Here is a 12,006-nt window from a genome sequence, read left to right as displayed (position 1 = left end):
GACAGGAGCATGGCTGCGCAGGCAGCGAAGCAGGGAGGTCTTGTCTTAGGGACATGCTGTGGTTGTCCCCTGGATAGCAAAGACTCTACTGACACTTCACGTAGTCCTAAGTTCCAGGTTACTGGGAGTGGTGTTCCACCCTACTTGCTGGAAGATGTGGGCATACTGGGGCGAGCTGGGAGACTCACTCTCTGCCTGTCGTGTTGCTCTAGGAGACGTGGAGAAGCAGCTTCCTGCACCTTAGTAACCGCTGCTCCTGTTTCCACTGGCCGGGGGCTTCTCTCATGCTGTTGGCTGTGCTGCTGTTGCTGTGTTGCTGTGGGGGCCAGCCAGCCGGGAGGTAAGCACGGACCATGGCTTCTGCCAACTCCGTTCTAACCCCCTGGCCATCCCAGGGCTCTGAGGGGCTGTTACCTGAGCTGCCCCATAGTGACCCAAGTACAGAAGAGTCTGCTTTCTGTTGACTGGGGACAGAGGTGCAGGAAGCAAGCAAGACCACTTTTAAAAGTGGCTAGAGGAATGGGCAGTGGGAGCTGGCTGGGAGGCCTTTTCTCTGGAAATACATGCCGTTCTCTGTGTCCCTCAACACCAGCCATGGAGTGGAGCTGGTAAATGCCTCTGCCCTGTTCCTGTTGCTGCTTCTGGATCTCATCCTCATTGGGCGGCAGGATCGGCTGAAGCGTCAGGAGGTAGAACGCAGGCTCCGGGGGATCATTGACCAAATCCAAGGTGAGGCCGAGGGTCAGAGCAGTCTATGACATGTCAGAACACAACCAGTCCTGACCCAGCCACACAGGTGGGTGACAGGTGCCTTTTGTGGCTCCCTTTTGCTTCTCCAGGCCATCCCACATGCCACACACAGCAGCTCCTGAGAGCTGCTTCTGCCCAGGCTCCAGCTGTCCTGTCCAGCCTCTCCTTGTAGCTTATCATCCCATATGATCGCCATCCTAGAGCCCCTCCGTCCAGCCTGCTTCCTGCTTCCTGCCTCTGTTTTGCTCCTCTCCACCTGGATTGCTTCTCCTTCTTTGTCTCTAACTCACGAAGTCTTTCCTTTCTCCCCGGCCTACTACCCACGCTGGCCCTGTCCTCCTGGTCTCTTCCCATGCTGTCCCTGTCCTCCTGGTCTCTTCTCGTGCTGTCCCTGTCTTCCTGGAAGTCACCTCTTGCTGCCTGGCAGACAGGTTTCTCCTTCTGTACTCCCTCCCCACAGTGCTGGAATCTTTATTTATTTGTCACTAGGGAAGGATTCTCGGGGCAGGTGTTGTTGAAATATGGGGTGCGTTTGCATACATGGGATGGGCGTGCAGAGCCAGGTTGCATACATGGGATGGGCGTGCAGAGCCAGGTTGCATACATGGGATGGGCGTGCAGAGCCAGGTTGCATACATGGGATGGGCGTGCAGAGCCAGGTTGCATACATGGGATGGGCGTGCAGAGCCAGGTTGCATACATGGGATGGGCGTGCAGAGCCAGGTTGCATACATGGGATGGGCGTGCAGAGCCAGGTTGCATACGTGGGATGGGCGTGCAGAGCCAGGTTGCATACGTGGGATGGGCGTGCAGAGCCAGGTTGCATACGTGGGATGGGCGTGCAGAGCCAGGTTGCATACATGGGGTGGGCGTGCAGAGCCAGGTTGCATACATGGGATAGGCGTGCAGAGCCAGGTTGCATACATCGGATGGGCGTGCAGAGCCAGTGCTGTTGTTTTGCTCTCATTAGATGCTCTCAGGGACGGAAAGGAGATCACATGGCCGAATGCCATGTATCCAGACCTCCACATGCCCTTTGCACCGTCCTGGTCCCTGCACTGGGCTTACAGAGATGGTCACCTGGTGAACCTGCCAGTTAGCCTGTTGGTAGAAGGAGACATCATAGCCCTGAGGCCTGGCCAGGAGTCCTTCGCCTCCCTGAGGGGCATCAAGGTAGAGGGAGCAGCTGGGGGAGGATCTGAAATCCATTAGGAGTCCTGAGGCTAGACTTTGAAGCTTCCTGCCCAGCGTGGGGGTTACCAGGGCACCCGGGGCAGGGTTGGAACCTCCTCCTGCTGTTGCCCTGTCTCTTCCTGGAAACCCAAGTCCCATAGGGCCCACCCCGGCAGGCTCACTGCTAGTGGAGAGACCATGACCTTGGGAGCTATTTCTACTCTGGCTGGCTCTGTTCAGAAAGAGTGGTCTTGACAATCATAGTGCTAGACATTTGTATTCCTAGCAGTGTAGAAGCTGAGGCAGAAGGATTGCGGGTTCCAGGGCAGTGGGACTGTCTCAAGAAACCCAAAACAAAACAGCCCCACCTCCCCATTCTCGAAAGACCCACAATGCACTCTGATGGAGCCCTTTCACTCCGCATCTCTGTTGTCAGGATGACGAGCACATTGTCCTGGAGCCGGGAGACCTGTTTCCCCCCTTCTCTCCACCGCCCTCCCCCAGGGGGGAAGTGAAGAAGGGACCACAGAACCCCCAGCAGTACCGGCTCTTCCGCGTCCTGGAGACTCCTGTGATTGACAGCGTCAGGTAGCACTGCCTTCCTCCTGTCCCGCCCTGCTGGCTTCTCCAGTGCTTCCTGGGACAAGGAGGGTCCTCATCCTACCTGCCCTGCTAGTAGGAGGCGCCTGCTCAGCGTCTTGTGTGCATTTTTAGGCTGAGGGAATAGCCATGGTGGTGGCCACAGCCCCTCTCTCATGGCACTGTGAGGTCCAGGCTGGGGCTAACGCTGACTAGGGAATTTCTGGACTTGGAGGTATTTGGTGATGGTTTGTCCAGGAGAGAGGCCCAGAACCCTTTCGAGGTGTGGCTGTCTGGTGTTTTGCCCTCAGAGAGACTGAGGGTTGCTGGTTTTTTGCAGATGGTGCCTGGACACGGCCCTGTTGCGCCCAGTCACCGCTCTGGACAATGAAAGGTTCACAGTCCAGTCGGTGATGCTTCACTATGCTGTGCCGGTGGTCCTGGTGCGTGAGGGACTGCAGGGCGGGGAGAGGGCCAGACATGGGGGAGCTGCAGGCCCAGCCCAGGCGAGAGGGCGTGGAGGGGTCAGAGTGAGCCAGCAGTGCGAATAGCAAAGGAAGGGGCCTGCAGCTCAGCTCTCCAGGGAAGTCACTAAGGTTATGCCCCTCCTGTCCTCACAGGCTGGCTTTCTCATCACCAATGCCCTGCGCTTCATGTTCAATGCTCCTGGGGTCACTTCATGGCAGTACACCCTTCTCCAGCTCCAGGTAAGGGCAACCCTTTCCTCCCTGTGAGCTTCTCTCTCCTGCTCATCCCTTCTGCAGCCCGGGGTGTCTCAGGGTTTAGCTTAAATTGGCTCCTATGCTTCCCTTCCTTCCAGCTCCCTGGGGGATGGCTGTGTGGCAGGGCATCCCTCCCCTTCTTCCTCCGTTTGGAGCAACATCTCCTTAGGATCCTGGCATGTGGTTCGCTCTTTCTCAGGTGAATGGCATGCTGCCCATCCTCCCTCTGCTCTTCCCAGTCCTCTGGGTCCTGGCTACCGCCTGTGGAGAAGCTCGTGTCCTGGCCCAGATGAGCAAGGCCTCACCCAGCTCCCTGGTAGGTTGTTCCAAAGCACCCAGAGGACAGTGGCAGGAACAAAAAGAGCTAATTGGCTGTGCCAGGAAGTGGGGCCTAAGTCCAGATCCACCTTGGTTTTAGCATGTTGAGGCCCTGGGAATCTCTGCATGGTTTCAGGTACTTTCTTGTTACCAAGTAGGTTCCAGGCCAGGCCCAGGCGTGGATCCCATCAGTGGGGAGTTGGGATTGCCTGATGCTCTTTATCAGAGGGGTCCGGAGCCTGGCTAGCCCCGCTGTGTAGACATGGAGGTCTTTGTGAAGGTGGCTGTCTCCTCGCTGATGCTCACCCTGTCTCTCTGTAGCTGGCCAAGTTCTCAGAGGATACTCTCAGCAGTTACACTGAAACCGTCTCCTCTCAGGTAAACTGCTGAAATAGACGGGGTTTCCTCCAGGCCCCTGCAGGATCTCTGTGATTCTCTGGCTTTGACCTCCAGCTGAGTTCTTGGAGCGCTTGCCCCCTCCCCCCTCCCTGTTGAATGTGTGCATGATCCAGACTTGATTCTGTATCAGTAACTTGTCCCACAACTCCACTTGCTGGCGTCTCCCGGACTTCTCTTGATTTGGGCCCTACAGGCTGTCGTCAAGGAAATAAGACTGAGCCCCAAATAGCCTCACAGACTGTCTGTCTCCCACCAGGAAATGCTACGATGTATTTGGGGTCACTTCCTGAGGGTGATCCAGGGGACATCGCCAACGCTGAGCCACAGCGCCAGTCTGCTGCACAGCTTGGGCTCTGTCACGGTAAGGAGGCCCTGCTGGGAGGGTAGGCCTGTTGACTGGACCTTCCTGCTGGGTCTGGATGGTCGTCTGCTTTGTGTGTGGCACTGGGCAGTTAGACTAGCACTGCATCCTTTTCTAACCCTGCTTCTCTTCCTCCAGGTGCTGTGCTGTGTGGACAAGCAGGGGATCCTGTCATGGCCAAACCCCAGCCCAGAAACTGTGCTCTTCTTCAGTGGGAAGGTGGAGCCCCCTCACAGCAGCCACGAGGACCTCACAGATGACATGTCCACCCGCTCCTTCTGCCATCCTGAGGTAGAGGAGGAGGTATGGCCAGCTCCCATGGAGGTCGGTTAGGGTGCTTAGTCTCAGAGCTGGGCCTGTAGCCTTTGGAGAGTGAGGCTTAGGAAGGGGAGACGAGCTCCGGATTCCTCGGTCTTCTGAGTGGTTAAGATGAAGGATGAGTGGCCAAGTGTGGTTACATAGGCCTTTAATCCCAGCACTCGGAAGGCAGAAGCAGGTGGATTTCTGTGAGTTCGAGGCCAGCCTGGACTACATGAGTTCCAGGATAGCCAGGGCTACCTAGAGAGACCTTGTCTCAAAATCCAAAACCAAAAAAAACTAAGGCTAAGGCAGTTAGGAGCCCAGAACTGCCCCGTTTCCCTGTTCCTCAGGAGCCATGGGACTCTGGTCCGAGACCTGTGCTCCTGTTCTCCTCAGCCCCATGAACGAGATGCCCTCCTTACTGGCTCCCTGAACAATACCCTGCACCTTTCCAACGAGCAGGAGCGTGGTGACTGGCCTGGCGACGGTCCCAAGCCCTCAGAGCCCTACCCTCATCACAAAGTACACGGCCGCAGCAAACACCCATCGGGTTCCAACGTGAGCTTCAGCAGGGACACTGAAGGAGGGGAGGAAGAGCCTGGCAAGGTAAGAGGAAGGAGACAGTGTAGAGAAGCCACCTTGTCTGTCCCAGGCCTTCCTGCCTCCCCTATCAGAGGGAAATAGCTCAGTCTGAACCAGCGGGTTGGGTGGGAAGAGCAGAGGAGGGAGGCACATGCAGCCTTCTTCCTGAAGTAGGAGAGCGTGAGCACTGGCACCCTGCTGGGGAAGATAGGCTCTCCTGAGGGGCTGGTTCCGGGCCTGCTTGGGCATGGGGCCTTTCCCCACCTTCTCCCAGCCTTACCCCCAACATTTCCTCCAGGTGCAGCCTGGGACAGAGAGTGATCCCTATGAGGCCGAGGACTTTGTGTGTGACTACCACCTGGAGATGCTGAGCCTGTCTCAAGACCAGCAGAACCCTTCATGCATCCAGTTTGATGATTCCAACTGGCAGTTGCACCTTACCTCCCTCAAGCCGCTGGGCCTCAACGTGCTGCTGAACCTGTGCAACGCCAGTGTCACGGAGCGCCTGTGCCGCTTTTCCGACCACCTGTGCAACATCGCTCTGCAGGAGAGCCACAGCGCGGTGCTGCCCGTTCACGTGCCCTGGGGCCTCTGCGAGCTGGCCCGGCTCATTGGTATGGCGCTGTGGCGGCAGTGTTTGGGGCGGAGCCACCTGAGTGACTGCTGACCTTTCAGGATGGGCCTGGCACTGACTGTCCCTAGCATAGCATCCATTTGTCATGAACGTAGCCACACACAGCTTTCTAGTCTGGCACGATGACTAAATGTTGGGATATAAAGATGGCAGGAGCCAGCCAGGTCAACTAGATTCTGTCTTTCCACCTGTTCCGCAGTGTCCCGTAGACCAGGCTGGCCTCGATCTCATAGAGATCCGCCTGCCTCTGCCTCCGAGTGCTAGGATTAAAGGCGTGTGCCACCACTGCCCGGCTCGTCTCCTCTCTTAAGGCCCTTTGTGCTGTCCTTGTCCATAGGCTTCACTCCAGGGGCCAAGGAACTCTTCAAGCAGGAGAACCACCTGGCGCTGTACCGCCTCCCCAGCGCTGAGACCGTGAAGGAGACGGCGCTGGGGCGGCCCGCCTGTGTCACCAAGCGGCGCCCCCCTCTCAGCCACATGATCAGCCTTTTCATCAAAGACACTGCCACCAGTAAGCCTCACTTGAGCTCAGCTGGCATTCAGACAAATCTTTTGGCTTGGTGGGCAGAAGACTATACCCTGTCCCATTTATTCAAGTGGATGCTAGACAGCTCCCCAAGTTCTCTGATGTGGCAGGGGCTGGGCTTGGGGACCAGAGTCACAGAGATGGGGATTGTAGCACCAGCATTGCTAGTCTGGCAGTGTTCCATGGTGACTGACTGACCAGGAAGTCCCTTCCTCTACCAGGAGTACTTTCTGCCCTCTGTAAGGACTATTGTGTGCTGGCTCAGGATAAGGCGGGAGCTGGTTTGTGGCCTCATGATGTGGTCTCTTTCCCCGTTCTAGGCACAGAGCAGATGCTGTCCCACGGCACTGCTGATGTGGTATTGGAGGCTTGCACAGACTTCTGGGATGGCGCTGACATCTACCCTCTTTCGGGTTCTGACAGGTGAGTGAGGGGCTCTGGCGGTTTGCCTGCCTGTCCTAGGCATTTCAAGTCCACTTGCCTTACATCTTCCCTACTTTCCTGGCAGAAAGAAAGTGCTGGATTTCTACCAGCGAGCCTGCCTGTCTGGTTATTGCTCTGCCTTCGCCTACAAGCCCATGAACTGCACCTTGTCCTCCCAACTCAATGGCAAGTGCATTGAGCTGGTGCAGGTACCCGGCCAGAATAGCATCTTCACCATGTGCGAGCTGCCCAGCACCGTCCCCATCAAACCCAACATCCGCCGCAACAGCTGGAGTTCCGATGGTACCGTGAGCCTGCATTTCAGTGGGGATGACATGGGGGTTCCCTGGGGATGGGAAACCCAGAGCCGATGAGCTTCAGAGGGCTGTGGTATCACTCAGAGGAAAGTGGCCCCGGCAGTCCAGGGTGGCATCCCTCAGTTTCTCCTCATCTAAAGCTGGATGCCTTCTCTCCCTTCCTCAGGGGTTTCTCGTAGTGCTCAAGAGAATCAATGTATATAAAAGTGTTTCCTTGGAAAGGTTTAGAATGGCGTGTTTATAAAGCATTACCTTATCAGAATTAGCTCATACTGTTAGAACAGAGGGACGTAGACCCTGCATATTTGGCCATATCTTATAAGCCCAGGAGACATGTGTTAGGGGCCTGGAAGAGGGCTAGGCTGCTGAGCCGTGTTTAGCGTGGCTCCCAGCATGGCTGCCTCGCTGATGAGCACCTCTCATTGTCTCTTCTCTTGTGTGTGTTGGCTTGTATGTATCCTGACTCTGTGCACCTGTGTGACTGTGTGTGTGGTCCCCTGGGGGCCCTTACGCTCACTGATTTGGGTGTGACCTCTATGTGTGTGGCCCTGGGCTGCCTCCTGGAATCTGCTGTTCCTCCACGTCCTGACTGGGCTGTGTCCTGATTGTCTTGCCACATGCCGGCTGGCTTTTGTGTCTTGTGCCCGCCTGAAGAAGGGATCGGGGAGGTGCTGGAGAAGGAAGACTGCATGCAGGCCCTGAGCGGTCAGATCTTCATGGGCATGGTGTCCTCCCAGTACCAGGCCCGGCTGGACATCGTGCGCCTCATCGATGGGCTGGTCAACGCCTGCATCCGCTTTGTCTACTTCTCTCTGGAGGATGAGCTCAAAAGCAAGGTGAGGCGTGCCTTCCTGTGTGTCCCCACTGCTCTTCCTGAGACCGTGCCCCTCATCGCCATCCTCCTTCCTCAGGTATTTGCTGAAAAGATGGGCCTGGAGACAGGCTGGAACTGCCATATCTCCCTCACACCCAACGGCGACATGCCTGGCTCCGAGATTCCTCCCTCCAGCCCCAGCCATGCAGGCTCTCTCCATGACGACCTGAATCAGGGTGAGGGCAAAGGCACATGGCAGGACTGGAGTGAGCATGGCAGGATCCCCTTGATGGGAAGTACAGCTAGAAGAAACTTGCCTAGAAGATCCTGCCTAGAAGCACACTCCCTCGCGAAACAGTCCCATGTTCTTGTGGAGTAACAGGGGGCTATTAAAAGTGGATGTCTTTATTCCCAGTACTTGGGAGGCAGAGGCAGGCAAATCTCTGTGAGTTCGAAGCCAGCCTGGTCTACAGAGTGAGTTCCAGAACAGCTAGGACGGTTACACAGGGAAACCCTGTCTCAGTAGGGGGGCGGAAGAGGGGAGTGGGGGGGGAGGGCTGGGAGTGCAAGTCTGGAGATAGAAGGCTGTACCATTTGCAGGACATGACTTAGCCTCCCAGGAGGCTGGCCCAGTGTGAGTACAGGCTTTCATCCCCACAGTGTCCCGAGATGATGCAGAAGGACTCCTCCTCTTGGAGGAGGAGGGTCACTCAGACCTCATCAGCTTCCAGCCTACAGACAGTGACATCCCTAGCTTCCTGGAGGACTGTAACCGGGTATGATGGTGGAATCTGTCTATGCCCTCAAGTGGCCAAGAACTGATTGATTCAGGAAGTGAAGGGCAGGAGGAGGCAGGAGAGGCGAGTCTCTGCTCCATATCTTGAGACTACTGACATCTCTCCTTCCTCCAGGCCAAGCTGCCCCGGGGCATCCACCAGGTGCGGCCCCACCTGCAGAACATTGACAACGTGCCACTGTTGGTGCCCCTCTTCACTGACTGCACCCCTGATAGTGAGTACTGGGGTCCCTCCTTCCGAGCTCTGGCAGGGGTGGGCGCAGCGTAGCTCACAGGGGATTAGAGTTTTCTAAGCAAAGTGAAAGCCTGGGCTGTGCCTAGCTGGGGCCCAGTGGGACCGTGCTGTAGACATGCTCATTTCAGGGAGCCTGGGGTGAGTGGTCCCACAATCCGTCCTGCTGCTAGGTGGGGTTAGTGCTGCAAAGAGGGTCCTCCTCCTCACTGTTCCTGGCCTTTTGACCTGTGGGTTTCTGCTAGCACTTGCCCAGGGCTCTGCCCGCCTGACTCTTGTGCCTCTCTTCTCCCCTCAGCCATGTGTGAGATGATAAAGATCATGCAGGAATATGGGGAGGTGACCTGCTGCCTGGGCAGCTCTGCCAACCTGCGGAACAGCTGCCTCTTCCTCCAGAGTGATGTCAGGTCAGGGAGAGACACGGGGACTGTGGGCCTGGGTCTGGTAGGGAAAGAGGGATGAGATGCTCCAGTCTTGTGGTCGACAGTTTTGACGGTATAGTTCATGGTGGATTTTCCCTTTACTGAGCAGCATTGCCCTGGATCCCCTGTACCCATCCCGCTGCTCCTGGGAGACTTTTGGTTATGCCACCAGCACCACCATGGCCCAGGCTTCCGATGGCCTTTCTCCCCTGCAGCTATCAGGGCAACTCAACAGCCTGCCTTGCTCCCTGACCTTTCGCCAGGAAGAGACCATCAGCATCATCCGGCTCATTGAGCAGGTGGGTCTCAGATAGGTACGGGGGTGGGGAGGGGTGGCACGGGGCCCTCTGGGGTAAGCAGCCCTGAAGGTAGAGCTGCAACACGTGACACTTATGGGCCCTCTAGACCTCATGCTCCCTGCCTTCCTGGCCTGTGGGAGGAACAAGTGAAGCTCCCCAAGGCAGTTGAATTTGTTTCTGCTCCTTCCTCATAGGAACACCCGGGCATATGGCTCTTGACTGAAGCTTGCTTGTAGGACCTGAGAGAGGCCAGGCAAGGCTGGATCACTAATTGTCCCTCTTGGTCCTTAGGCTCGGCATGCCACCTATGGCATCCGTAAGTGCTTCCTCTTCCTGTTGCAGTGCCAGCTGACCCTTGTGATCATTCAGGTAAGCCAGGGCCTGCACAGGCACTGCTTGTCTATACAAGGGAGGGACAGTTAATGGGCTGAGGAGTCTGGGGTGCAGTATAGCCACATGCCTTGTGTACCCCTCAGCTTGGGAGGTGGCCCCACTGCCAGAAGTGTTCTCTACTCCCTGCTCCTCTCAGTCAAGATGTTGAATCTGTTGGGCAGAGGAAGATAGCCTTGGCGGGTCTACAAATTTGGTGATGTTTTCTTTCCTGGTTTAGTTCCTTTCTTGTCTGGTTCAGCTGCCACCACTCCTGAGTACCACAGACATCTTATGGTTGTCCTGCTTTTGTTACCCTCTGCTCAGGTGAGAGGCCTTGAAGCCGCTCTGTGCCCAGCCAGTAGGGCTGGGGTGTCAGTGGGCAACCCAAGGGACCTAGAGTTTTCTGGCAAGATGGCTCAGGGATCACCTCAGTGCTAGGAGGCACCGGGGCACGGTCCCTTTGTCTTATTCTGCCTCACAACTAGACTTGACCTCATCCCAAGGTTCTCTGTAGGTGTTCCCTTTGAGAGTTGGGAGACAGGTAGTAACCACTGTCCCTTTACCCACACTGAATTTCAGCATCTCTCTGTTGGGGAAGCCACCACATAGTTCCATCATGTCTATGGCAACAGGCAAAAACCTTCAGTCCATTCCTAAGAAGGTAAGTAAGCCCAGGTTACCAGGCTTCACAGAGTCTGGGGGTTGGTGCTGGGAGTCGGCCTAACCTGGAAGGCTCCACAGAGGTCAGGGACCTGGAGAGCTGGTACTTGGCTAGTGGAGGGAGGTTGTGATCAAAACTGAGAAAGAGCCCTGCTGGGAATGTTGTCCCTGGTCCGTATCTCCTGAGGTGTGACCATTTGCTGAACATGAGAGAGATGAGCAGGCGCCAGGTCTGCCTTGTGGCCCGCAGAGGGGCTGCCCACTGCAGGGCTGATGGTCCTCCTTTGTGCCACAGACCCAGCACTACTTCCTGCTCTGCTTCTTGCTCAAGTTCAGCCTTACCATCAGCTCGTGCCTCATCTGCTTTGGCTTCACCCTGCAGAGCTTCTGTGACAGTGCCCGGGCCCGCAACCTCACCAACTGCTCCTCAGTCATGCTTTGCAGGTGGGCCCTGGGGCTTCTTCCTTTTCCACCCATTTCCACCCCAGCCCATTCTCCTGTGGACTCTCAGGAGGGTGAGCCTTTGTCTCCCTTTGGCAGCAATGATGACAGAGCTCCAGCCTGGTTTGGAGATTTCGCCAATGGGTTGCTGTCAGCTCAGAAGCTTACAGCTGCCCTGATCGTTCTGCACACTGGTGAGGACTCTGTCTCAGTGGGGCTGCTGACTGCTAATGGGGAATCCTCGAGGTGGGAGGCAGCGCTTTGGGCCAGTGGAAGCCTTGACACCCCACTGGCCAATCTTTCTAGTCTTTATCTCCATCACCCACGTCCATCGCACTAAGCCTCTGTGGAGGAAGAGCCCCTTGACAAACCTCTGGTGGGCGGTGACCGTGCCTGTGGTGTGAGTAGTGTTTGAGGGGGGCTGCGGGACAGGGCTGGGATGACAGGTGGGAGGAAGACGGGTCTGTCCCGGGAAAGCCGGGAAGAAAGCCCGATGACTCCAGGGTCACACAGGGCTGTTCTTTCCCTCCATAGGCTCCTAGGTCAGGTGGTCCAGACAGCTGTGGACCTGCAGCTGTGGACACACAGGGACACACGTGTCCACTTTGGTCTAGAGGATGTGCCCCTGCTGACATGGCTCCTGGGCTGTCTGTCCCTGGTCCTTGTGGTCGTCACCAATGAGATTGTAAAGCTGCATGAGATCCGGTGAGCTTGTAGCCCAGCACTCGAGTGGGCCTTGTCCCCTAAACCTCTCACCCCTTGTTGGCATCCTGCTCAGTTCTCTTGCTAAGGGGGTGTGCCAACCTTTTCCCCTGGTGCTGGAGAGGGAGCCAGCTCTTCTAATACGCTCTGCCCTGGCTACAGCCCTAACACTCTTTCTACTTTC

The 12,006-nt window shown here is 56.6% G+C and overlaps 1 protein-coding gene across 9 annotated transcripts in view; it reads left to right on the top strand.

Moving 5' to 3' along the window:
* Positions 1 to 12,006, top strand: part of Tmem94 (transmembrane protein 94) — a 34,688-nt gene that overhangs the window by 21,448 nt on the left and 1,234 nt on the right. For 5 of the 9 annotated variants that reach the window (XM_038325811.1, XM_038325812.1, XM_038325813.1 and 2 more), the window contains 28 exons: positions 213 to 340; positions 593 to 729; positions 1,721 to 1,923; positions 2,360 to 2,511; positions 2,843 to 2,945; positions 3,123 to 3,209; positions 3,424 to 3,540; positions 3,864 to 3,920; positions 4,198 to 4,302; positions 4,441 to 4,605; positions 4,999 to 5,208; positions 5,483 to 5,798; positions 6,156 to 6,329; positions 6,665 to 6,767; positions 6,853 to 7,070; positions 7,739 to 7,920; positions 7,996 to 8,134; positions 8,559 to 8,674; positions 8,810 to 8,909; positions 9,225 to 9,333; positions 9,458 to 9,647; positions 9,939 to 10,016; positions 10,258 to 10,343; positions 10,599 to 10,680; positions 10,975 to 11,123; positions 11,220 to 11,314; positions 11,427 to 11,520; positions 11,655 to 11,825. In XM_038325811.1, the coding sequence (XP_038181739.1) occupies positions 213 to 340; positions 593 to 729; positions 1,721 to 1,923; positions 2,360 to 2,511; positions 2,843 to 2,945; positions 3,123 to 3,209; positions 3,424 to 3,540; positions 3,864 to 3,920; positions 4,198 to 4,302; positions 4,441 to 4,605; positions 4,999 to 5,208; positions 5,483 to 5,798; positions 6,156 to 6,329; positions 6,665 to 6,767; positions 6,853 to 7,070; positions 7,739 to 7,920; positions 7,996 to 8,134; positions 8,559 to 8,674; positions 8,810 to 8,909; positions 9,225 to 9,333; positions 9,458 to 9,647; positions 9,939 to 10,016; positions 10,258 to 10,343; positions 10,599 to 10,680; positions 10,975 to 11,123; positions 11,220 to 11,314; positions 11,427 to 11,520; positions 11,655 to 11,825 (3,866 nt within the window). The remainder of the gene's footprint in view (positions 1 to 212; positions 341 to 592; positions 730 to 1,720; positions 1,924 to 2,359; positions 2,512 to 2,842; positions 2,946 to 3,122; positions 3,210 to 3,423; positions 3,541 to 3,863; positions 3,921 to 4,197; positions 4,303 to 4,440; positions 4,606 to 4,998; positions 5,209 to 5,482; positions 5,799 to 6,155; positions 6,330 to 6,664; positions 6,768 to 6,852; positions 7,071 to 7,738; positions 7,921 to 7,995; positions 8,135 to 8,558; positions 8,675 to 8,809; positions 8,910 to 9,224; positions 9,334 to 9,457; positions 9,648 to 9,938; positions 10,017 to 10,257; positions 10,344 to 10,598; positions 10,681 to 10,974; positions 11,124 to 11,219; positions 11,315 to 11,426; positions 11,521 to 11,654; positions 11,826 to 12,006) is intronic. The other 4 variants (XM_038325808.1, XM_038325807.1, XM_038325810.1 and 1 more) reach the window with 4 other exon arrangements.

This window comes from Arvicola amphibius, chromosome 4, assembly GCF_903992535.2.
Source record: "Arvicola amphibius chromosome 4, mArvAmp1.2, whole genome shotgun sequence".
NCBI classification, from domain to species: Eukaryota; Metazoa; Chordata; class Mammalia; order Rodentia; family Cricetidae; genus Arvicola; species Arvicola amphibius.
The sequence above is the reverse complement of the archived record's forward strand: the minus strand, read 5'-3'. Positions and strand labels throughout refer to the sequence as shown.